General features: G+C 40.0%; 1 protein-coding gene across 1 annotated transcript in view; it reads left to right on the forward strand.

Moving 5' to 3' along the window:
* ARHGAP15 (Rho GTPase activating protein 15) overlaps positions 1-26,623 on the forward strand; it is a 409,873-nt gene that overhangs the window by 47,268 nt on the left and 335,982 nt on the right. Inside the window, exons 5-7 of the mRNA XM_018554050.1 lie at positions 4,688-4,752; positions 14,537-14,621; positions 19,850-19,939. Coding sequence (XP_018409552.1) covers positions 4,688-4,752; positions 14,537-14,621; positions 19,850-19,939 — 240 coding nt within the window. The remainder of the gene's footprint in view (positions 1-4,687; positions 4,753-14,536; positions 14,622-19,849; positions 19,940-26,623) is intronic.

Below are 26,623 nucleotides of genomic sequence, written 5' to 3' on the forward strand. Positions count from 1 at the left end.
TATTAACAAAAATGTATCTTATTTGTGTATCACTCGGCTGTGGATCCCCAAATCATCTCTGAATTCATACTGACTCTGTTTTTCCTTCTGGGGGGGGGGCTACTTTTGTTCACCATGGTCCCTGTGTGTGTTGTAAAGTGGTCACCGCTCCAAGCTCACTCCGGTGATAGACTACAATCTCACATTTAGTTCACTCATTTGTATTGAGATTGTAGTCCATCACGGGAGTGAGCTTGGAGCAGTGACTACTTTACAACCCACACAGGGACCATGGGGAACAAAAGTAGCCACCCTCCAGATGGTAGGACAGTGTCAGCATCAATCCACACATAAGATATATCTTTGTTAATATATCTTTGTTAATGGTTAAGGTACCTGAATGCATATTTAAGGTCACTTTTAAAATCACTTTAAAAGCACCACTGTTTGTATTATGCACAGCTTGACTTTTGGCAAAACTAGACACTACCTTGTCCATAGAATCTGTGGTCACTTAGCTAGCCTGCTAATATCTTGGTACACCTACTGCATTGTCACAGTCAGGTAAATATGAAATGTTGCTTATTAACATTATGTATTCTTATTTCAACCAGTTAGTGGAGCGTCAGGCACCTTTTCATCAATTTATAAGCTTCTCCTTGCCTTTTGTTTTAAAACGCCCATTGTCTACCGAGCTCAAAAACTCAAACTGAGATTTACACACACTCAACACTATAGCCTCTATTATACTCCTCTTTCCTCTATCATGCTCTATCCAAGGTTTCAGGTTTGGAGGTTGGATTAAAAAAAAATCCTGTTTAAAGTAGGAGGTAATAGCAAAGGATCCTGCAATTTATTTTCATTCATAAGGGAGAAGTATTGATTGTGAGGAGCAAATGTAGGTGAAAAAAATAAATATAGATTTATTCAGACAGGGTCAAGGTAAATTAAATTTACTCCCAATATCGACTTGCAATTGTCACTTCTTTAGGAAATGTGCATTTGCAGTCTAACAACAACAGATATAACAGAAAAAAATTCCTATAAATATAAAAAGTTCATATTCCAGTAGACAGCTTAAGGATTTAGAACAATAGAGAGTGCAAACATTGTTATGTCGAATAAGACATCCAGAATCCAGGGGGAAGGAAGGGTAAAAGGGGATTCAAAAAAAATTATGTAACAAAATAATATAAAATTATATACACAAGTCATATACAAAGAGGAAGTACAAGTAACAGCATTTATATTCAGTAATATCAGAGCAATTATTTTTACAGTATTCATATTACAATCAGAAAAAGGCATGTGAACTGTGTTATATATATATATACCCCATGGAGAATGGCAGACCTGTAGGCTGCATACAAGTGATCTCGGCGACATTGCCGGGATCACTTGTATAAAACAAGCGGCTTCTTCCCTGCTGTACATTTAGCTCTGCTTGCCCAAAGCAGGGCTAAGTGTAGATAACAACTACCCGCCCGGAGCCCGGGATTGCATGTCCCAGTCATCGGGAGATGGGAATTCCACACCCCTGCTGCCCCTCTACTCCCTGCTGCCCCAAGGTCGGGCCATGGTTGGCCCTGTGGGAAATCCGGCCCTGCTTAAACCATCATATGCCATCCGAGTACCTAAGAGCAGTAAAGTCAAGTACTCCCGTGACAGGAGTACTTCAGTCAAAAATTACCCTTTGGAATATCAGCGTCCTGCTGCCAAAGGAAAATTAGCCTAAGTTACAACACAGCAAAAGTATCTCCCTTTCGGGCACAGTCTCGCTTAATAAAATGTAGGCAGCCACACCATGAGCTATGTCTCCTTGAGCTATTGATCTCTGTACCCAGCAGGCTTTTTGCCCCCGCTCATAAAGAGTCAGACAAAGACATTTGCAAAGGTGCAGGGAGCTCCACCTGCTGGCTGGAACAAGGACTGCATCATTTATATTTTCAGTTTACCTTCTTAAACTATATTTGTAATAAATGCAGACAATATGGCTGATTTGCTAGGGAAGCAGAGCACGTTCACTTTGCAAGGCAATTTTCACATAGCTTAGTGAAGGCGAATGATTTCCATCCAATCATGTGCAAGGATTTTTATTTTATTTTTTAAATATGAAAACAAATAAAAATAAATATGATTTTTGCTTGCCCATGATTGGATGATGGAACTCAGCACTACTTCACATCATTATTATTAATATTATTTATTATTATTATACAGGATTTCTATAGCTCCAACAGTTTGTGCAGCACTTTACTATATAAGGAAGACATTACAATACAAGATGGTAAGGAGGACCATCATTCACTAAGCTAAGTGAAACTTTGCTTGCAAAGCTAACATGCAGTACCCCTTTAGTGAATCAGCCACAATATGTACAAACTTGCTATACACATACGTCACACATTACTTGCAAACTTACTAGCATAAGAGAATAAAATTGTATTGTATGTGTGAACAACACACCCAAAATTACCTCCTGCAGTGTGTGAAGTTTTCAGGTTGTGGTATGGACATTAGTGTGCAAGCTTCTTTGCCTGACATTAATGGTCCCATGCACTCCATAGAGCCCTGCTGAATCTGTTGGCACTTTATAAATGACTGCAATAAATAATGTTATTCAGAGATGCCGTCACTCTAATTATGCAAATGAATTCCTCAGCCCGAGTTCGTTAGATTACTAGAAACAATTGCAACTGTTCCTCCTGTGTCCTTTGCATCTAATTGTTTGAGTGAAACGCTATCTGCTCGCCCGCGGATGTTTTTTCCTGGTTATTTAGTTAACCTTCCTTCAGCTGGAGAGATGCAAGAAGGGCAACAATTGAAAGGAATGATGGAAATTCTTCCAGGCAGGTTGAGCGCGGCACGGAGAAGAACACGGCAGTAACATGTGCAGATTACTGACAATTCGAGCATCTGTCTAATGAAGCTCTGTGAGGCTATTTTGATACATTTAGACTCTAATACAGGGGAACAAGACATGAACTGCCTTCCATAAAAAAAAGTGCGAATGTATCTGCAGGCGAAGGAACGGAAATAAAAAGAAGTATTTAGTGATAGTTTGCAACTCTCATCTGGAACGTTGTAAGTTTGTTCTTCGTGTGAGTTTTGAAGACCGCATGCTAAGCCCCTTGAGACAGTAGTCCACTCCTTATGTACTGCAGAGAAACAATGATGGTATAGGTTGGTGTTCCTCTTCAATAGGGGAGTAGAACATTTTTCAGGAGGTAATTATTCTGTGGTATTGTAAAGAATATCTGAATGTAATTTGTAATGGAAACCTTTCCTAAGAGAAACATTAAACAGGCATTTTTTTACTTCTCATATATCTGCCTTACTGATATCCTGACCCTCCTGTTCCAGCTCTATGGGTATTGGACCAGCAGATACGGACGCTGGACTTTGCTGATCTGCATACATGTGTTGAAAGCATATATACACATACATATATACAGGGCTTGAAAAATGTTAGCGTGTCTCACCAGTCAGTCTAAAATGTCACCAGTCAGCATGACCGGACTATAGCCTGTTTTCCCTACCTTATGTTATAAAACATTCATTCCTATGCATATTGTTTATAAAATATAAAAGACGGGGTCACGTAAGGTAAATAGACACCAAACATGTCAAACCTTTATATTGCGTGTGCCCGCAAAATCACCAAAAACGACCGCACCCAAAATTGTCCATAGGTGACGCTTTAAACGCTTTTATTGCTCATCAGTTTAGTGTTATCAGTGATTGATAGCCCTACAATTATTACTCTCACTCCGACGTTCTCGGCGATATGTAACATGTGCAGCACAATAGGTGCAATTGTCATTTTCACACGTAGGCGCACCCAACGCATGTTTGCGTGTGTATGTGGGGGACGGGGGACTTTTTTTACAAAAAATGCATTTTTAAAAAAACAATTTATGCTTCTTTCATTTTTTATTACTCTTTTTTTTCCACTTAACTTTATTGCTATCACATAGGGGATAAGAAGTCCCCTATGTGATATCCAATTTACATGACAGGTCCTCTTTATGGAGACATAAGGGGTCTCCGAGACCCCTAATGTCACCAGGGGACCCCCAGAGAAGCTGATAAAGCAGATAACTGCTTCACAAGCTTCTCCCCAGCTTCTGAAGCTGGAGAGTGACAGCAGAATGCGGAAGTGATAATATACATTTATATATATAATATACATTTTTAGATTGTAAGCCCTCAGGGGCAGGGCCCTCCTTACCATCTTGTCTTGAATTGTATTGTGATTGTAATGCCTGCCCTATATTGTAAAGCGCTGCACAAACTGTTGGCGCTATATATATCCTGTATAATAATAATAATAATATACATCACTTCCTGCATTTGGGGACTGGAGAGGTGTTCAGAGGGAATTCAACTTTAAAAAAAAAGAAACTGAAAACAGTGTATGACATGATAAGCTGTAGCCTACCATACATGTTGTTTGATCAGGATCAGCTTCTAATGCACATTGTGAGAAGCTCACAGCGTGCAGTGAAGTCAGAGCAAGCGATTTCAGTCCAGGTGAGGTGCCTGTATGACTGTGCAAGACTGAGGCGAAGCGTGGAGTTCAGATTTAATAATATCTACTTGACGCTTATGACATAGCAAGTTACCGCAATGAAAACTGGCATGCCAAGCATTGTTCTCTATGTATCTGCAATTGTGTTTTAAATAAATGTTATCCTTTTATTAATAGGTAAGCCAATCAAAAGAAGGAATCCTAAATAAAACCAAGATAGCAGACAGAGGAAAGAAATTAAGGTAATGTGCATGTCCAATAAAATATTTTGTCACCAGTTAAGAAGAGTTTGGACTTTCTGTATCTTGTTATCAGCTAGGAGTGTTCTCATTTAGAACTGTTCCCAAAGGACAGAGTCCCTACTTCGGTTCTCTAACATACTGCCATCTGGTGGTTGTTGTATGAATTACAGAAACAGTGTTTTTAGGAAATATATATATATTTTTTTAAATACAAAGTTACAATAAGACATATCAATCAGCATATTATCAGATACAGTTAAAAAAGGTTCTGGGCAAATAAAATCCTAACCCTTTCAGTGAGGCTACTCTCGCACTGCAAGGGTTAAATGCTCGTTTTGGTCTAGGGAGCTAAAATAACGACTGAACCATGATCCTGGCTGGCAACTAGATTGGTCCCTAAGCCCCTCCGGTCCAGCGCTCTAAGGTCCAATGAGTTACTGCATTCTATAAAGTATATATGACATAAGGACATTAAGGGAGAGTTTATTGTTGGTGCTCATACTGTCTAGAGAGCTAAAATAACAGAGTTATACTTACCCGAACCACAATCCCAGCTGGTTGCTGGACTGGTCCTTCTAGCCTGTCTTCTCTGCTCCAACAATGGACTGTCCTTTGGCATCCTCACATCCTATATACTGTATAGGACGTAATGATTCACTGTACCTTAGACTGCTGGAGCAGACGGGGAACGAGGCTGGAGGGACCGGTCTAGAAGCCAGCTGGGATCCAGGTGAGTATAAATATAATTATTTTAGCTCCTAGACAAAATGAGGACTTAACCCTTGCAGTGCATTGCTAAGATAGTTTCCTTGTAGCATGTGGGTGTCTGGGTTAATGTCACTATGTAATATTAAAGTCACTCTGTGCTTTGGAATGTCAGTAACTATTTGCAATCTGCCAATAAATACCAGTGTCAGTAACTACTGACTCAACGCAGCACTGCAGAGTTCTAGTATAGAATTAAACATTTTTACACTGAAAGCTATCAATCCAGCGGATTTTATCTCCAGTTACTCAGCAGTGGCAGTATGCCAGTATGCAGTATAAAAACAAAATGTGACTTCTACATTGTTTCACTCTGCCCTGTAGCATAGTGATTTTATCTTAAGGTAACTGTTTTTTCCCATAGTTCTCTTTAGGGTCACGGGTGGACATATACTAACTTCCTCCTGTGACCCAAAGCTTGGTATATAATGAGCTATTGCCCACGATATACTGAGTGCGTCAAAGCCGGGACACATCCCGACAATACTGTCGTGATCCACCCAGCTGCGTGAGTGACAGCTGTCTCTGCCTATCTAGAGGCAGAGCCAGTTGTGCCAGCCTCCGCCCCCGTTCGTTCCTCCACTCAGAACTGGAGGATCGGAGAAGGGGGGGGGGGGAATCCCTGCGGGGAGCGGTGACTGATAGTCAGCGCTATTGCTCAGTTGCTTTCCTCAGCTCCAAGCCTCTCAGCACACCTCTGTGTGATACTCACACTGCTCACCCCTAGTGAGCACTCACAGTGCTCTCTCAGCAGTGTGTCCAACAGGTCCCTTGGGTCACCGACCTTCCCGACCTCTCCCAGCCTCCACTGGCTGTTACACATATGTCCAGCACACACAACTCCCCTGAGCTCTGGGCTGGCTTCTTAATGAGGCTGCTCTCAGCCACCTCATCAGCCCAGCCTGGTCATTGGCAACACCTGGCTCCAGGAATGGAGATTTCATCCCGCCCAGAGCTCTAAGAAATCTCCAGAGCTCCAGATCCCAGCTACATTTCTGAAAACCTGGAAGAATCTGAAAAGCCAGGTTCTTCCTTATAAAATGGTTCACATTCTGGACCCTCTCAGCCCCTCTGGCTGTGAGTCCTGGGTGCCATAGTTGCCAAACTACACTGTTGCATTGCAGTGCACTGCCACAATATATTTATACTGTATATATGTATATTTTGTGTGCTTAATCTATTGCAATAGGCTGCGGAAGCCTATGACCCCAGATGATTTTTCAGAACAAGGCTAAACTAATCCGGATCTCAAATTGTATGACACATTATTAAAGGATAAGAGAGGAACAGGAATTAGAGCCAGTTCTAAAGGAGCTAAGAGACTCTATCAAAGAGTACAAAACATAATCCACATGAGGTCACTAAGGATAACCCCCATCCTTCCAGATAGTTATTGTATATCTGAATAATGGCCTCTCTTGGCTCAATCACTGTCTGTTCCCAGGCACCAAACCACCCATGCCCATCCTCAGATCTTCTCTCTCCTCAGCCGTCCTCTCCAGGCCAACAGCAATAAAAAAGCTTTGACCTGACACATGCAATTCTGATGCCCCTTTAAAGGTCCTGTATATAATTCACTCCCCTCCACCCCATGCCAAACACACAGCATACACATGACAGCAGCCATATCTACAGTTTTTACCTTCATCCACAATACGTATATATAGAGTGGGCTTGGAGCTTACAAAAGACCTTCTTTCCCTGGTCCTTGTAGCTGAACGGGAGGGCAAAGGAAATTGCCACTTTAAGGTGGAGTCAACAAGATTCATCTGTGTAAATGTATGCCCCCACCACAGATCCCAATGAGGAGGTAGCTCACACCAAGCTTCTCATCTTCATAATTTTTCCGTGTATGTAAAACAGTCAGAGGCACAGAAAACCAACAATCAGAACATTTCTTTATTCTTTTGAAAAATCCCAAACATGTTTTTTCCTTGTAATGTGGTCAGGTTATATTAGCAGAATAAATAAATAAATAAATAAATGTGGCCCTCAGTTTAATCATGAATTCAAATATAGAGGGGCATTGTTTTCAAAACAGCTAATGTGACATTCACCAAACATTCACTGGACGTGGATCGATCATTGTAATTTAAAACAATTTCCCCAGGAAGATACACCCACATTAAAAGGGTTATTCACAAAGGTGCCAAAGGATCCAGCCGTAGCTTCAGCTGATCCTTTGGCTCGCTTCGGTTGCGGGAGCCCTTCGGTTCATTTGAACCGAAGGGATGCTGTACGGGCTACTCACTATAGCCCGTACAGCAGCCGAAGGCACCCGAACAGGCAGCCGAATGGAGCCGAGCCGAAGCAATAGGCGTTTAGCCAGCCGAAGTGAAGTGCATGGGGCAACCGAAGGCATTCGAAGTGAAGAGAAAAACTAACCGAATGCAACCGAACAACCAACCAAAGGCAGCCGAAGCCAGGCGATCTACGGCTAATTTCAGGCGATGTACGACTGAAATCAGCCGTACTGAGCTAAAGTGAATAGCTGAACAGTGTTCGGCTCTGTTCATTTTGGCTTGTTTTTTTCACTGGGCTGCCTTTGGCAGCTTTGTGAATAACCCTTTTAATGTTTGGTGAATGTCACATACACTGTTTCATAAGTATCCCTATCCTGTTTCCGTAGCAAACTAAGGTATTTCATAAATAACAATAGCATTGACTAAAGTGTCTGGAAATGTTTAATGCAATTTTTTTTTTTTTTTTACAGGCTAGGAAAAATGTTTCTTTAATGTATTTTTACAAGCTGAAAAAAGGTTACTTTGTACCAAGGTCTTAAGGAAATGACCAATAATGTCTGACTCTTGGGGATTTGTGAATTTTTTTTTTTCATTCTACATGTGGATAATATAAATACATTTACTGCTCCCTATTTGAAATACGCTTTCCGCATACAAGATGGACAATGTACCTTGAGACTGATCTATCAAAGGTTGTATTTAACAGACACAAAAAGAGTCCATATTTGCATAATGTTTGCATAATGACTCAATTTCACAATATTAGATGCAATGACATAATATTTTTGATATCATAATGCTGGGTCATAAATTGACTCGGTGTCATTATGCTAACTAATGCAAATTGTGTCATTTTTGTTCTATATTTGTTTCCGAGCCGGGCGCGCGATGGGATGACCCTCATTACAGAGGGCAGTAAGATAAAATACCTGAAATAAATGGTTTCATAAGACCACTAAGGGGTGAAATAATCATGAATTTGAGCCTGAACACATTATTTGAATCTGTGTATACGCTTGGTGTGCTTTCAGTCAAATAGAGTTACTGATAATTATGATATACTTAGATAATCTCATAATAGAGTGAAGGAAACTTTTTAAGGGTATGTATAAGTGATGGATAGCTTAAAATAAACATTAGCCCCCAGATTCAATAACAATTTGCAAGACATTATCTGTAGCTTAATACCCAAAGACGTGTCTGCTTATACTTAAAGTCCTACTCTGGGCAAAAGACAAAAAAAAACCTCTTATAGTGGAGACCCTCCCACCCCCCAGGCTGCAAGTCTTAAATGTTTATTAGGTCTAAGAGGTACAAGAAAAGGATATATAACTTACCTTACCCTGGCAGGTCCCAGTGCTCTGCTCTTCTCCCAGGATTGTGGGTCATCATCACCTACAATGCAGGGCTATAAGCTGTGGAGGAGGCAATTGTGTGATCACGTCCAGGAGCACTTTAGAGAGGAGACTTTGCATTGATAAAGGGTTCCTAATGAAGCCAGGGGTAAGTTAAGTATAACTCCTTATGACTGCCACCTAGACTTAACAAGCATCTAACCTTTGCAAAGCAGGGGCCAGATCTGGGCTTTAACAAATGGCCATAACTCTGGACTTAAGCTGCAGGTGGGAAGTGTCTACAGCCCTTGTACCCAACCTGTTGCCTGAGGGTAGCATGTGGCCTTTTGTTACTTACTGTAGTCAATACTTTTTCCCAGGTTTTTTTGGTAAAATTAGGTACCTCGGCTTATATTCGGGACGGCTTATACTCGAGTATATACGGTACACAACATCACCTTACAATTCATGCAGGGCTTTGCACAACACACCTGCTGGGTGTGTACACTCTACAAAGGTGTTTAGATTCCACCAATAGATCATGCTGGGAGGGAACACACTACAGAGGTGTATACATGTTCGTGGCGTGTTTATAAGGTTAGTAAATCAACCCCTTGGGCTCCAGCAGGTAATAGTCACTGTTCTGCTTGCCTATGTGGTTACTCAGGGACAGTGAAGATGTGCAGCAAAATATTAATTCAACCGGTTTCTACTGGTTAAATGATTCGGTTAATTCCTTCCACACTTATATTTCCTGTCCATTTTTTCTCTTATTGAGTATCTTTTTTTTCTGACCCTCACAGTGTCATCAGTTGCTAAGATGCTAGTGTCCCAACAGCATCAGTGGTTGTTGTGTTGCACATACCTGCATCCTAGCAAATGGTTAGGATGGGGCTTTGCCACCAGTCAACCAATAAAGCTGTGTAAGCCATTCAGCAAACTTCAAGCATCTTGGGTCCAACTCTTGGTCCACCTAAACCCAAAGCTCATCCCTACCCACAATCTATGACCATTCACTGTAGTATGTGTGGTCTTTGACCATTTTCTTTAGTGTTACATACACTGAACATTATATGCAATCCTTTGGTAATGTCAGGTGCTCTAATCAAAGCCCCTTATGTCAAGTAAGTTGACCACCACTGGTCTACAGAGATGGAATTACTAGTATGATGTTAGAGACACTCACACTTCATGCACCACTACATTTCCATGCTTAGGGAACGGCAAGCTTGATTGTAAACAAACTGGTAAACGGGTCCTTTGGATCCCCTTTCAGTTTACCTGTGCACTATAAGCTTCCTTCTTCACTCACCCATCTCTGGTTAGCAGATGACCTAAGCAGTGGAGATTCCTTGCTTCTTTGGTTGATAGCACAAAATCCAGTTATAATGCATTTATATACTGTAGATGCTTATTGTTATTGACCCAGCAAAACACCCTTTACTAATGTGTTTCACAGGCTATAGAACCATGAATGGATGACACCCTGCAAACTGAATCATAGAGACATTGTTAACCTATTCACTTTCTTGGATATCATTTTAGGTTTTTAGAGACCTGTAGTGCTCGGACTGTTTAGCACCACTAGCATCAATGCAGATCAGTCTGTTTTATGTTCATAGACAAAGTTTGCTGACCTTCAAAGAGTTATGCTCATTTGGAGTGAATGCCCATCATTTGGAACCAAACCTCTTTGTCCGCCTTTCTTCCTTAGTTTACCTTCTTTTTGGTCATATGTACAGATTTCTATAAAACATGTATTATTTACCTATAAATGTGTTTTACTGCACTAAACCTTTTATCTAACCCTTGACATTATTCAACTTGTTATTTGTAAAGTCAAAATTACGGAGGACTGATGAAAATAGCAATTTTTGGTTAAACCAATAATTTTTGTGGGTTTATCCTCACTTTACTGGAGGCATAGCAGGGGCATACTGATGAAAATAGCAATTGTTGGGTAAACCAATCATTTTTGTGGGTTTATCCTCACTTTACTGGAGGCATAGCAGGGGCATACTCTTTGCCTACATACTTTGTGCACTAATGCATCCTTCTTTTCCATCTCAGAAAGTTGGCAGGTCTTGTATTACCACAATGTAAATGAGTTTAGCAACCCCTACATACCTAAAGTCCTTCTGATAAATCCCAATATAGCCACCACAGGAGTCCAAGCCGGGACCTAATTGAGACTACACATGGGGATGCTAAGTTTACATTAACAGACAAGCTGGCAAATTTTGTTTTAACTGCCATTCTCCATAAAATGCCGGGGCCTTGAAAATGCATGGTTTTAATCTAGTCAGTAAACTGTTATTCTAATCAGAAACAAATGAAAGGACACATAATTAACAAACAAAAACTTTGCTAAGGGATATCATTACACATAGTGGAAACTATCTATCTAAACACAATTTTAACATGCCCTTGATTCCGAACAGCAGATTGTTTGTTTTGTTTCAATAGTCTTTATTTTATTTCCCCTAAGGAATCATCTTTCACCTTTTCTCCTGTTGTCAGAATTCATTATATCGTCTGTTGATGTTTTTTCTTCGTCCTATCCTTGTATTCATAAGATATCGTTATTTCTATTAATCCCTCTTATGAAGAACAGTCTGTCCTCAGTCCTGCCATGTTTAAAGAGACCTAATCACCCAAATATGGATACTCTGTTGTGTGTTAATGACCATGGAATGCACTTAAGAGGATCTGTCACAATGCCTGTATGAGAAGGCTCTGAAGGAATCAGCCATTGCCTATGCTGCTTTCTAGCTTTGGGGTTGTGAAGTTAAAGTGACACTAAACTCAGAAGTTAAATATAAAAATTGCATTTAATTACCTTAACTATTAACAAAAATGTATCCTAATTGTGTATCACTCAGCTGTAGATCCTCAATTCATCTCTGAATTGGTGCCGACACTGACCTTCCTTCTGGAGGGTGGCTACTTTTCTTCCCCATGGTCCATGTGTGTGTTGTAAAGTGGTCACCGCTCCAAGCTCACTCCCGTGATGGACTACAATCTCACATGTAGTTTACTAATTTGTATTGAGATTGTAGTCTATCACAGGAGCAAGCTTGGAGAGGTGACTACTTTATAACACACCAGGGACTGTAGCTGCTATGCTGAGTGACTTCATTGTGCTATTAAAACACAGAGAGTCCCTCCATTCAGAAGACACCTAGTATTTTTCTCAATGAACACCAGGCGTTGTCTGATTGGACACAGGCCACAGACCACCGGCATGACTTCCAGAGGCAGAGGCATGATGAGATGTGTACTTTTAACACAGCTGGGGTGCCAAAGTTTGGCTACCCCTGCTTTAAAGTAAATGGTAGTATCTGGTTTCCCTGGCTCTTGCATCTGTTGTGTTTGGCACATGTTGCTTATTGCATTGTTAGCAATGTACACTGAGCTTAGTGGCCCGGATAATGTTAGATTATATTATTCGGATTTAGAAACATAGTTTTGGTATTAAGCTATGACTGTATGAATCACTATAAACCAGTGATCTCAAATCCAAGTCTTTACAAAACGAGTTGCAAACTTAGTGGAAGCCGTGGAAGAACCACATAGTATTCTAATGCTCATAGTTTCCCTCAGAAATGTTCTGTAGTAATGAATTTATTCTATGGCCAAAGAATGAATCCCTTGTGAGATTATCTTGCAGTTTGCTAGTGTGATTTTAGCACCATGGACAGCAATATATTCTATTGATTGAGTAACCTGGAGTACACATGTATGAACTGTAGGTTCTCCTGAAAGGAGATAACCATATCAATTCCTACACTTGCATCATATGTACGACCTGCTGTTGTAATGTTTTGCACCTTCCATAGAGTCATGAAAAAGAGAGGGGGTGGGCAGGGCCAACAGGAGGAGGTAGTTATCATCGGTCAGTATAGGCAATGGCAAACCACTGTGCTTCTCTTTGATATTAAAGTAAACCTGCTTTATATGAAGATATAGGGGCTGCCATTGGTGACCCCCCTACAAAAATGCTAGAGGATTGGCTGAGATTCTGACCCACTGGCTTTAGGGCTTGTTCACACCAGAATCCTCACTCAACCGCACAGCTGCTGGTATGTGTGTGTCTGAACAGTGCCAATGCGCTTGATCGAGCCAGAGTGCATTGCTTCTTTTTTGTCGTTGTTGTTCTAAGAACTGTATTGTAATGTTACAAGTGACATTACATTCTATGGGCACACTGCATGCAGTACTTTGTTTAAGTGGCCACCACTGCAATGCTGTGGTGTGAACTATGCCGACCCATGGCAAGACAAATTGCCTTGTCTTGCATTTGGGCTATGCTGGAAAAAGCGGCCAGCACAGTCCAAAAGCATATGGTGTGAAAGGGCACTAATCCTTTCTGAGTCACTGACTTGGTACAATCATATGGAAGTCATAATTGTTTATATGCATACTTGTGAAACATCTGTGGCTTCAAGTATTGAGGCACTATTGTCCCCAGTTCAGATCCCAGCCAGGACCCTCTCTGCATTGAGTTTGCATGTTCTCCCTGTGCTTACATATGTTTCATCCATAGACATGCCAATAGGTTAATTGGCTCCTAGTATGTTAGTTTATGCATGTGAGATAGGCACCTAAGACTGTAAGCTCCTTGAGGCCAGGGATTGATATGAATGTACAGTATGTAAAGCACTGCACAAATTATCAGGGCACTATGACAGTCAGGCAGCTGGCATTTAAATAATTGAACTTAGCATGACAGTCTCCATGTTTTGTCTCATGACTGGTTTGCATATAACTATTTTATTACTAAAACGTTTACATTGAAATGCGTGCATATTACTAAATACTTGTAAATGTGGCCGTGGCAAAATACTCAAATGCTTGTTAGGTGCATTCATAAACAAGTAATGTACCACAAGAAGCCAGCAAGTACTGTTTAAGCAAATATATCCTGACATGTTGTACATTTCTCTCATGTGCTTTTATTCTGTAGCTACTTAGATAGGCCATACCAACAGAATAATGTGTGCCAGCCAGAACAATTCTAGGAGTGAATAAGGAAAATAAATGTTTCTGGCAGGCAAATGGTATTCTAGCTCTTACCATGTAACAACAGTGAATTTTCCTGAAGCACATTAAAAGAAAACTATGCATTCAATGAACAGGGTTATATGATCCAATTCAGGAGCTTCTTTACGATATTCCTCCATGTGTCAATAGCAGATTCTTGGTGCAGCCTCTGATTTATGTAATCATTACGGAATATAGCATCACCTGCCCAAGGGCTAATATGATTTGGGCCAATGATGGTCAGAAATGGAGAAAATTGTAGAAATGTTGATACTGTAACAAGTGCAGTGAGGTGATATAATCTTCTATATACTAAAATAGTTTTCAGATTTTCCTACGCTACTTCCTACCTCTGAAAGCACTTCACGCAAACATTTTACACTTATGTTTCCTATTTAGGAAAAACTGGGTCCTGTCCTATGTTGTGCTTTCTGAGCAGAGACTTGAATTCTTCAAGGATGCCAAAGACCTGACACCAAGCTTGGTGAGTACCCTGCGCAAGCTTCACAGTTACCAACCCAACAGGCTATATGTTAGTCACATGAGGGCTTCACTAAGTCTTTAAATAGAACCTGTAACACAACAGTATGAAACACCATCTGCATAATATTTACAGTGTCATTTTAAAGGGCTGGCCTTCATTCCCTGTGTGCAGCAATGAGCCTTGGCCACCCATGACCCAATCTAAAACAACCTCTGTTCACACTTTTAGGTTCGGTGATATCAAACCGTGATTGGTTTTTTTTAAGATGTCCATGCAAGGGGCGTCATTTAATCTTCATAGACCTTCCAAATATCTTCTTGTTAGAACTAAACCTAACCCAACACACTATGCGAGTGCCTTTAAGGATCCTTCACCCAAACCTAATATTACAGTTTTGATTATATTCTAGCAGGTTGAATACACCTCTGGACTCCTACACTTCGTAGAGACTCTATTAATCATTGTAATCATGTTTTAATACTTTATTCATTTAGTGCAGATTGCGGTAAGAGGAATCAGACTCATTGGCAAAGGTGATAGCACTAGGTCCACCAAAGAGATGTCTTCACCAGGGCATATGCTAAGGCAGTGTATTGCTCATTCTATCAGCATCCATTTTAAATCAACATTTGTGTGAACTGGCCCTTTAACATAAAATCTCTCTATAAAACTGCCTTCACAAAGTATCTCTTTAGATTATATCAGTTGTAGCTGATGCAATTCCTAGCCTCAACATCAACTGCAAAATCCACTTTGTACTTTTTTTTTTCTCTTTCTGCCGGAGGTAAGGCTATTGATCATCACTTTCCGAGATGTGACGAGTAAGTTGTTCAGACAAATCTACCATGTACTCTCATAGCCTTAAATATAATGCTGTTAAAGTATACAAACCTCTGCGTGGCAGAAAAGGGAGAGCCAGTCAGTGAGAGGATGATAACGTAGCAAGAACGGAGACGCTTGTGACAGAGCCCTATTGTGAAGGCTACCCAAGGCTGGATGAGACCTGCCATACCTTATTGGCATGACGGCTGCCCGGGAAGGTGGTTTTACAAGCCGAAGTCACTTAGAATAAGCCATGTCCTCTTTTGGCAGGTGACAAAGATCACTTTAGTCCCTGCTGCCAAGAGTATCTGTCATATCAGATCTCTTTCTAATAAAGGAAGAAAAGATGAAAAACAAAGCAGAAAATGATATTTTGTTATTTGTTACTGACACGAAAAGGGGGAGAGGAGGCCACGTTGTCAGAGCGGAGCTTCTGTTAAAATGAACATCAGCGAAGCCCTTGCTGCTTCTCTGAACTCAACACAGAAGTTGCTTTGCAAGCAAATTGGAAAGGTTTAAAATGTTACAGCTGTTATATTTTGTAGGTCACTTAGAAGTTAGTGTAGAGTGCACATTACTAGAGGCAGAGGTGTAGGAGGAGGGTCAACAATTCCTGCCTATTCACACCATTTCAGGTTTCACCTTTAGCACGGTTACCGGTTAAGTTTGATATTGCAGGTCAATCATTTCAAGGAAAGAACAATGTATATTTACTCAAAACTTTGACAGAAAAAGGATAACCAATGGGAGGAAGATATTATGACAACAGAAAAAATACTTGTACCAGAGTCCTACTGTAAGGGCTACCCAAGGCTGCATGACTACCCAAGGCTGGATGGAACTTCTTCCCTTATATGGTCCTAGGATTAGATATATTTTATCATGTTATGCACAAAAAAGTAATGGAATTTGTAATTAAACCAAGTGTGAGCTTGTAAGCATAATAAGTGCAAATGTTCCTTATTAAAGTGACACTAATCTCAGGAGTTAAATCTTAAAAATGCATTTAAGTACCAGATTAACAAAAACGTATCCTAATTGTGTATCACTCGGCTGTAGATCCTCAAATCACCTCTGAATTGGTGCTGACACTGTCCTTCCTTCTGGAGGGTGGCTACTTTTGTTCCCCATGGTCCCTGTGTGTGTTGTAAAGTTGCCAACGCCCCAAGCTCACTCCACTGATGGACTACAATCTCAATACAAATTAGTAAACTAAATGAGAGATTGTAATCCATCACAGGAGTGAGCGTGGAGCGTTAGCTACTTTATAACACACAGGGACCATGGGGAACAAAAGTAGCCACCAAATAATGTATGGTATTTTCATGTGCACCAACCTGTTTGCTTAATCCATGAACCTTGCCTAGCACTAACCTTCAATTAGCTCAAATGCTGTCAGTTAAGGGACCACTCTCATATGTTGTGCAGCTAAGCTGGTGACTGCCACACCTCCTCCTATTACAGGGGGAGATGGGTGTATGTCTCTTGATGATGTTATCCATGGGTGTTACTTGGAGTGGCATACTGGAGGATAGCACCCATCCAGTAACATTCTTAGGATTGATGACATCCCTACCACCGCTATCACCACTTAGCTCCATGCTCCAAATGTAGTGTCAGCGCTAACAATACCAGCATATGTAGTTTGAGGATGGCTAGTTACGACAGAATGGTCTCTGCCATACTATAGCTTTCAGTTCTCTCTCACAAAACTGCCTCTTTTGTATTACAGGGAGATTGTTGATCCGGGGAATATCCGATTGCCTTTTGGGACCAGGAAGGATTTTTTCCCCCTGTTGGAGCAAATTGAACCATGCTTTATAGGGGTTTTTTGCCTTCCTCTGGATCAACAGGGGGTAATTGTGGGCATATTGTTCTGTTTAGGCTTTTTTTTTTCATATCTTTATAGGTTGAACACGATGGCCATGTGTCTTTTTTCAACCTGACTAACTATGTAACTATGTAACATAGAAGGCATAAAGCATGGCAGGGTTCAGTCTCCTAAAACCAGTTTTAAAGGGTGTTTCACATGCATCCCATGCTGGGATTACATAATCTTAATTTCCTATTATTACCTGTCCAGTAAGTTCGTGCATCATTGCCGCCATACAAACCCTGATGAAGAGGGATCTGTGAGTCCCTGAAATGTGCTGAATTTTTACCTTTACCATCAAATAAAAACCCATACTGGACTGAACTCATCATTGCAGCCCTGTCATTTTTCCAATACTCAACAAATGTTTTCTGGGACTCCTTGGGATGCCCTTGTCAACAGAAGGCTGCCACTAAATTTCCTATTTTCGCACAATTAAGTTCCTCTAATGCTCCTACGGTACATATCTATTTGTAAAACCAAATTTAAGGCATTCAGATTAATAGAAATTAGCAAAGCAAAATCTCAATTTGAAGATTTTTTAATTGGGCCCAAAGTTCAGAATTATTTTATGTGTATTACATAACAGATACGTCTAAGTTTGTGTGTTTTTTTGAATCTTAATTAGAACCTAAGATAAAAAATGTGTGTGCTTTAATGTTATAGACTTGATGTACTTTTACATGAACTGCCCTATAGTCAATAATTTACATTCATCAAATTTAGAATTTTCTTCAGGTAACTTTATCAGCACTAACACAACTGTAGCCACTGCTTGTTAGGAAATCTGGGCATTTTTGCTCAATGCATGATAAATAAAGATGAGGTCATTTTATTAAACTTGAGCATTGTCATTTCTCCTGAAAAACATTTATTTAAGTAATTCTGTCTCATCTAATGTCTCTTGGTCGAAGCTACTGTGTATAGTAGGAACTGAACAATGATAATTTAACAATGGTACAAAATTAAAGCTTCATTAGAGATTGTGTATGAGATATTTATGGATAAACAGATTTATTCTTCCCCCAGTATAGAATCATAGTAAAATAAAAGCATACATACATGTTTTGTTGTAAATTATGTTTGGACAGTGATTTCCTTGTTAAATACTTCCACATTCTGCTTTCTTCCAATAAGGCTTTTTTTTAATGCAGTTTTATTTTAAAGTAAATTTTGTGCTGAATTTAATATACTTATAAGAAAAGGGCAAAAGAAGATCACTGCCATCAGGGACTGGGACTGATTAAAGAAAACTTTAGTAAAATATAAAAAAACAGTAAAGCTTGCTACACAATGTGGATCCATATGATACTGAATGTGCACTATAAAATGTCTAACTCTGTACGTTGTAATGCTTGTGAAAATTAATTTAAAAAAATCTCATTTAAAAAAACTTAGTAAAATAGTTTTCAGAGCTGGTTTTCACTGCAGAGCACATTTACTGCAGGGTAAATGTGTGTTTTCGCTCTAATACTAACCCTCACACTTACCCTGACACTAACCCTCAGGCAAACCCTCCAAGTAACGGTAACACTAACCTTCTTCACACCCTAACACTAACCCCCACACTAACTCTAGCATTAACCCTTATGAAAACCTACCTAGTAACCCTAACACTAACCTTCCTGCACCCTAACACTAACCCTCACACTTACCTAACACTATCCCTGATGCCAGCCCTTCAAGTGCCCCTAACACTCCTTATAGCCATCACATTAACCTTTACACTAGCCCTCCCAGCATTGCCAACTCTCACACTAACCTATAAACTAATACAACCTGTAACCCTAATACTAACTCCAACACTAACTTTCATGCTCATACTCCCTTTAGCACTAACCTTCCCTATAATCCTAAAACTAATTATCACACTAACCCTTTCTGTAATCCTAAAATTAATATCGGTACTAACCCTCCCTGTATCACAAATACTAACCTTCCCTGTAATCCTTCACACTAACATTCACACTAACCCTAGCTTTAAATACAACCCTCACACTAAACCTTAGTGTAACTCTAACACTAAACCTTAGATTAGCCCTCTCTTTAATCTTAACAATAAACCTCACACTAACCCTCCCAGAAACACTAACACTAATCCTTGCACTAACCCTGCCTGCAACCCTAAAGCTAACCCTCCCAGCCACCTGGATACTAACCTTCACACTAAGCCCCCCTGTAACCCTAAGACTAATCTCTACACTAACACTGTCAGTACACGTAACATTAGCCTTAAACTAACACTGATACTAACACCCACTTTTACACTAACCCTTCCTATAACCCCAACACTTACCCTTACACTAACCTTCCTTGTAGCCCTAAATACTAGACAGCTTATAATACATACCCTCTAGTTACCCAGAGCCAACAACCAACATTGAACAATTGCATATCCCCTCCAATACCACACACAGTACAGTATTTATATATGATTTTATTTGTCACTTGTTTTTGTTTGTTTTTGTAATTGTTTTTAATTGTGTGTAAAGTCAACACTTAAGTAAAGCAACTATTGATTTATTGTTTTTAGAAATCAGGCACTAAGTCAGAGTGTGTAGACCTTTGTGGGGCAGTTATTGAGTGGACAAGTGAGAAATCTAGTCGTAAGAATGTGTTTCAGGTAAGTTAAAACTTTTTTCGATTTTTTTGGATTTTTTTTTATATACATGATTACAAGACACCCCTTGACATTTTATTAGTCCCACATGAAACTGAAATTGGTTTACTCCGAATATGTGGAAAATCTGCTGCTGCAGGTACTGGCAATATTGCTTTTCATGCTTTTTTTGTACTCCAGGTAGTGATTGTAACTTAATTCCTTAATGTTTTAGTATGTTTTCTTCTGTTTTGGAGAGGAGGCCTTAAATCCTATTCGACATAGTGTCATTACATACACGGCAAAGAGACGTAAAATACTCTGATCATACCGACACATGTTTTCTCAAATGTTCTCCATCTGTTTACAAAACTGGTTGATTGCTCCTCGCTGTGTATGCCCATCCCTTACTATGATATGGTACCCTCTTGTTTTATTGTTGTACGCTTTAGTTATGTTATGGATTCATTGAAAATCCAATAAACAATACATGCTTAAAAAAAAAAAAACAACTATTTTTCATCATCTGGTTTAAATCTGTGCGCTCGTGTTGTAGTAACCCAATCTTCAGAGTATCAGTTCTGTTAATCTCTTCAGCCTCTGTGATATTTTATGAGATAGTTCTGTGCTGGATGTGTTATTGGTGCATGGTATTGTAGGGACCTATCCCCTGCCTTTATTTAGAAACTTTGATTTTTACTTGGGAACCATGGCAAGGTGCTAGGTGTAATCCTGGACTCTAACCTTGCCTTTCAGCCCCACAACCAATCACTATCCAAATACTGCCTCATTCATCTTCAAACCATGCCCCTTCCTAAACAATGAAGCCACAACGCTACTGATCCACTCACTTTTTATCCCTTCTCTCCACTATTGCAACTCCCTCCTCACTGACCCACCTCTACACAGGCTATCCCCCTTCAGTCTATCATGAATGCTGCTGCCAGACTTATCCACCTCCCCAATCACTCAGTGTCTGCAACCCCCCTCTGCCAATCCCTGCACTGGCTCCCAATCACCCAAACAATACAATTCAAAATATTACCAACTACTTACAAAAAAATCCATAACTCTGCCCCAGCTATATCTCCAATGTTGTCTCAAACTATCACCCTAACCGTCCTCTCCATTGCTCCCAAGACCTCCTTCTCTCTAGCAGATTCCTTCTCGGTTTGCTTGGGGTACTACAACTCAAACCTTTCTGGCAGTACATATAGGCCTTTATCTCTTTGGAAACAGTGGATATTAGAAACTGTTTTCAACAAGTCACTGCACCAAAGAACCCACCAATTATGCAAATGCAATCAACACATGGTTGTGACTAACAGATTATGTGGATTGGAACAACATTCATCATATTTATTCTCAGAGAATTCTTGTACAAGTAATTCTGAATTAAGAAAGCTGCTTGGATGACTAGTGAAACGTCTTCAAGAAAAATACAGCAAGTCCAGTTACCTTGACTTATTTTTTACAGACCACCTTACAATTGCCTTCCCCACTGACTGAATTCAAAATTCCCAGGTTCATTTATCCCTAATATAAAATGCCTAATACAAAATTCCCCATTTTTGCACGTTTTGATCTGTCTCTCCCACCTGTAGCTCCCCAAAGAATTATAAATTATGTTTCTTGCAAAGAGCAAAAGCACTCATTATAACCCATCAGCTCTCATTTTTCTCTGTTGACAACAGACAGAGCAATGAAATATGACTCCTTCTTGGTTTCCTTGGGTTACTGCAACCCAAACCAAAACTAGAACAAAAATAGGCCTTCATCTTAGCGGTCCTCCTGAAATGGTGAATATTAGAACCTGTTTTCAGCAAGTCAACTTTTAATAATTTTTTTAAGCAAGGAGCTAATTGGTGCCCATTTACAGTAATTAAATAATACATGGCTTTGTTTTGGCACTCTCTGCATTATTTGCTATTATATCATTATTATAGTATATTTTAATTTGTAAAGTAATAAAAAAAAAAGCTATTACAGTTACCTAGCTCAATAAGATCAATGAAGAATGTGGTGTCCTTTGCTTGCGTTTGGTCAAGACTTTCGCGCCTGCAGCTGAATACAGCAGTAAAGCATTGTGTTATTTTTATTTATTTATTTTTTATATTCTTATTTATTTATTTACTTATTTTGTTTCATTACCTACAAAGTAATAAAAGGCCACACAGTGAAACGAGCTAATAATTAGCCTTGCTGATGTGTTCTCTTATAAATGTCAGTAAAGATTCCGTTGTTGAAATTAGCCCTGAGTTTTCAATTTAAGACTATGAATAATTGATTATATATGGAAAATGACCACTGAATGATTTGGATAAGGAGGGAATCGGTGAAACGAAATTATACCTGTTAGCGATGTTTACATTTAAAATCCATTATATCGCAGAGGAGATATTAATTATAGGGGCATAATGAGACAGAGTGCAGGTGCATTTGCATCCAAATGTATTACGTTGTTGCGGCGTGGGCTTAATAATATAGAGGATCTATTGCTTATTATTTTCTGTTAAATTAGCACCGGAGCACAAATGCTAAGGTGAAGCAGGGAATGTTGGGTACAACATATTGAGAAATAGACAAAGGGAACAATTACTTCCCTTTAAAGGCAATTACGAGTCTGTTTTCTCACGTCAAGTAAGGTTAGGAGCTTCCATCATGGCCTTGGCGAACAGACGACGATTTATGGAACGATTGCGGGCTTGAAGCTTTTTTTTTGTGCTAAGTGCACTTTGGTGTTTAGACTGAAATTTAAGGGGTTGAGGATTAAAAGGATTACAGCATAATCTTAAATAATCCAGGCTGTCATTTACATGGAAATGGTGGTAATAACAACGTAACTTATCGTGTCGCTCAGCAGATTACATTGTTGTTATACTGTGATTACATCTTCTGAGGAGGATTTAAAAGGGAACTCCTGGATTTTTTCAATTTTTATATTTATAACCGTGGAATGGTAATTTGTTAATTCGATTGATCTTATTTCAGGTATACTATGGTGTATTTTCAATAAACAGTTTAGGTTAGGATGGTTAGGGATGAGCTCTGGTTTGGTCCTAACTTGGTCTAAACCTGAGCTCCTCTGAACCCAGAAGGAAGCTCGTTACATGCCGCCCAATCACCTGTGGGTGGGACAGTCCCTTGACGTAAGCAAAGGGGCGGCATACAGTGATGTCATTGACCTTATATGACCTTAGAGATGAGTTTAGGTTTGAAATGAACCCAGTCTAAACCTGAGTTCCTCCGAGCCTAGAAATATCCCCTGTTGAACTTCTCCGCCCAAACATGGAAAGAAGCTCCTTACATGCTGACCATTCACCTGTGGGGAAATTCCCTTGACATAAGCAAAGGGGCGGGATGCAGTGACGTCATTGACCTAATATGACTTTAGTGATGAGATCAGGTTTAGACTGAACCCAGAAGGAGCTTCTCCTGCACTTCTCCTCCCAAGCATGGAAGGAAGTTTTACGTGCCTTCCAATCACCCATGGGAGGGGAATCTCCTTGAAGTAAGCAAAGAGGCGGCATGCAGTGATATCATTGACCTCATATGTCCTTAGGGATGATCTCAGGTTTGGACTGAGCTCCTCTGAACCCCGAAGAAGCTCCTCCCGAACTTCTCCCAAACACGTGCCTTCCAATCATCTATGGGCAGGAAATCCCCTTGAAGTAAGCAAATGGGTGGTATGCAGTGACATCATTGACTTTACATGGCTGCATATCTATATTTGATAAATTCTGATTAACTAATATGTCTATGTGTCCATTTAAGGTAAATTACATCAACACAAGCATTCCATACTTTTGTGCTTCTTTTGTTCCCCATGGTCAGTGTATGTTGTCAAGTAGCCACCACTCCAAGATCGCTTGCATGATGGACTAAAACTCATTACAAATTAGTAAACTAAACATGAGATTGTAGTCCATCCCGGGAGCGAGCTTGGAGCGGTGACTACTTTACAACACACACAGGGACCATGGGAAACAAAAGTAGCCACCCTCAAGAAGGAAGGACCGTGTCAGCACCAATTCAGAGATGATTTGAGGATCTACACCCGAGTGACACACAAATAAGCTACATTTATGTTAACAGTTAAGGTACTTGAATGCATTTTTAGGATGTTCTACTGCATTCAGTGTCGCTATAAGAACTGTCAACTATGAGTGTTGCATACAGCAACAATTAAAATGCTTCATCTTTCCTGACAGCAGAAAGTTTGAATCTAATTGGTTTCAGTAGGCAAAGCAGACGGTCTTACTGAAGTTCTAAAGTTTGCAGGCACATTGATTATGAACTGCAGAATAGAATTAATAGAAAAACTAAAATATTTCAGAGTTCAGTCTTCTGTAGTTTAAAGAACCGAAGACAAAATGAAGACAGAAATCTAGCAGCCTTCACTCTAATAAAGTCATCGAAGCAGCTTTAAATGGATTATCATGAAAAAATTCTAGATGCTCAATATTTTCTGCTCCCTAAACCTCATAAAAGCCTCTGCTGCACCAATTTCCTTGCAGATTTCTTTTTGTCATGACTTCCTCCGTGGTCCTGTCTCAGCTGTTTGCCTTCTCTGAATTCAATACGTCTGACAAGTCACCAGGGAAGATTCCTGCATTGTATCTGACCTTATTGTATGTTTGGCCTCTGGAAAGAAAGCGCTCAAGGTCCTACAACAAATGATCTTGGCATAATCAACTGATACCTTGCAGGGAAATATTTGTTGTTTCAGTGTCGGATGAATTTACACATCAAATTAACTGACATGAAACAAAGCTCTACTTTTTCCTGCAGTTTAGAGAAAAATTACATGTTGTAATGATAGCAGCCTTGATTTTGCTGTCTCTTGAGGCTGGAGCGCCTCAATTGAGATTTTTGTCCAGGTAGCAAGAGTCCACACAATTTACATTAGCAGAATAGAACATATGCAAGCAGTGTTTCCATTAAAAAAATGTAATTTATCGTAGACTATCCAGCACTTACTACACAGTTTCTGTCCTTTTCTGACATTGGACCCTCTATTCAGTCCCACTAAATAATAGCTTTGTACTCACTGGCAGGGGCTTGGTCTAGTAATAGTAGAAGGCAGAGCTTAAACCTTAAACACAGCTTAGGTCAAAATATATAGAAAGCATTTGCCAAATACCTGTTGGCAGACAAAATCAGCTTTCAGTGTAATACTCACCTTTTCCTTAGCACTGTCCCCCACAGACTCGTCATTTCATTGTCCATCGCTGGTCCTCTATCAGGTTGATTGGCCCCCGTTGTCATTCAGTCCACTTCCTGTGAGCTAAAGGGTCATGTAGACACCTACTGGGGATACATCACAAGGCTGGCCTGAACCAAGTACTTTTGGACATAACGGCTCTCATGTCATTACTTGAGAAGTTTTGTACAGCAGTAAGGACCCCCATCTTCCAGAAAGAAGAAGAGGAAGAAGAGGTTAGGTTGGTTGGGCACCCAGAGGCAGGTGACATAGGAATTTGAGTTAGCAGAATGTAAGCCCTAGTCTGGGCATATACAGGACCTAGTATCTGAAGGAGGATCAAATAGAAGACTAACACACAAGGTGATTGCATGTCAGCATAGTTATTATCTATAGATCGGTGTACCTATGTTGTTGCACCATAGTAGTCTACACAAGTAGTTATTTATCTCCGAGCTTATTTCAGTGTTATCGCCTGTGTTTATCTTAGTCTGACCTTCTCCTGAAACCAATCCATTTCCATAGGATAATCCATCCTACCCCTAGCTATAAATCCTGCTGTATAAATCAAGCCTTAATTTCAGCTAAAGTATGGTATATTCTCTATGAAATGGCAGCCATTACTGCTCATTTACTCTCATGCACTGAATAGCCATTAATGGGCGATAATGGATAGTGCACTTTACTGACTGCACCAGCAAACCATAATTTATCACTCTGAAGATTTGTGTATGTGCCTCTAAGTCTTACTGATCGTAGTAGAAGACAGCTAAGCATCTGGAGTTCCTCGGCAGCTGTAGAGCAATGGCTTATGTACTAAAAAATTGATATTGACGTAGAATTTTTCTTAGAGAAGTATAGCAGCCCCAATGTTGATACCATCCAATGTGGGTTATGTAGCTTTAGTTTTGGATATAATAGGGAATAGTTAGGACCCATCAGAGTGATTCTATTGTTGCTGTATCTGTCCCATTAGGGAGATTTCCACTCACTTTTTGTTCTTAAACTGCAGAAAGTGATAGGAAATTTCTCCAAAGTGAAGAAAAATCATCGCTTAGACAGCTGTCAACTAGCGTCTCCATTGAAACATTTACTATTACCTCTTGTTCTAGTGATTCCCCATCCTTGGTGCTAGTGGTAACCAGGACCATTGCTCTCTTCTCAAAATCCAAAAAATGTATTTGTTAGGTGGACAACAGTGACTGGGCTTACAATGCTGCCCCTCCCTTCCCCAATCTGAATGTTGCTCTGTACAGGATCATAGGAGGCTAGCACAAAAAACAGTTAATGGTATTCTTTAAAAATACATTTGAAGCAACCCTCTCACAAAATTTAAAGGTAGAAGAGAAGATTCCTCCTGTAAAGGAGAGATATTATACTTACCTGTCCCACTACCCGTGTCACTGATCCTCACTCTCTTCAAGGGCTCTGGTGCCTGAAGAATCTTCTTTATCTAACTTCCAGGAGTGTTGAGTGTCAGCTCCTCTATGGAGTACTGTGGTACC

The sequence above is a fragment of the Nanorana parkeri genome, unplaced genomic scaffold, assembly GCF_000935625.1.
Source record: "Nanorana parkeri isolate BGI_ZX_2015 unplaced genomic scaffold, ASM93562v1 scaffold140, whole genome shotgun sequence".
Lineage (NCBI taxonomy): Eukaryota > Metazoa > Chordata > Amphibia > Anura > Dicroglossidae > Nanorana > Nanorana parkeri.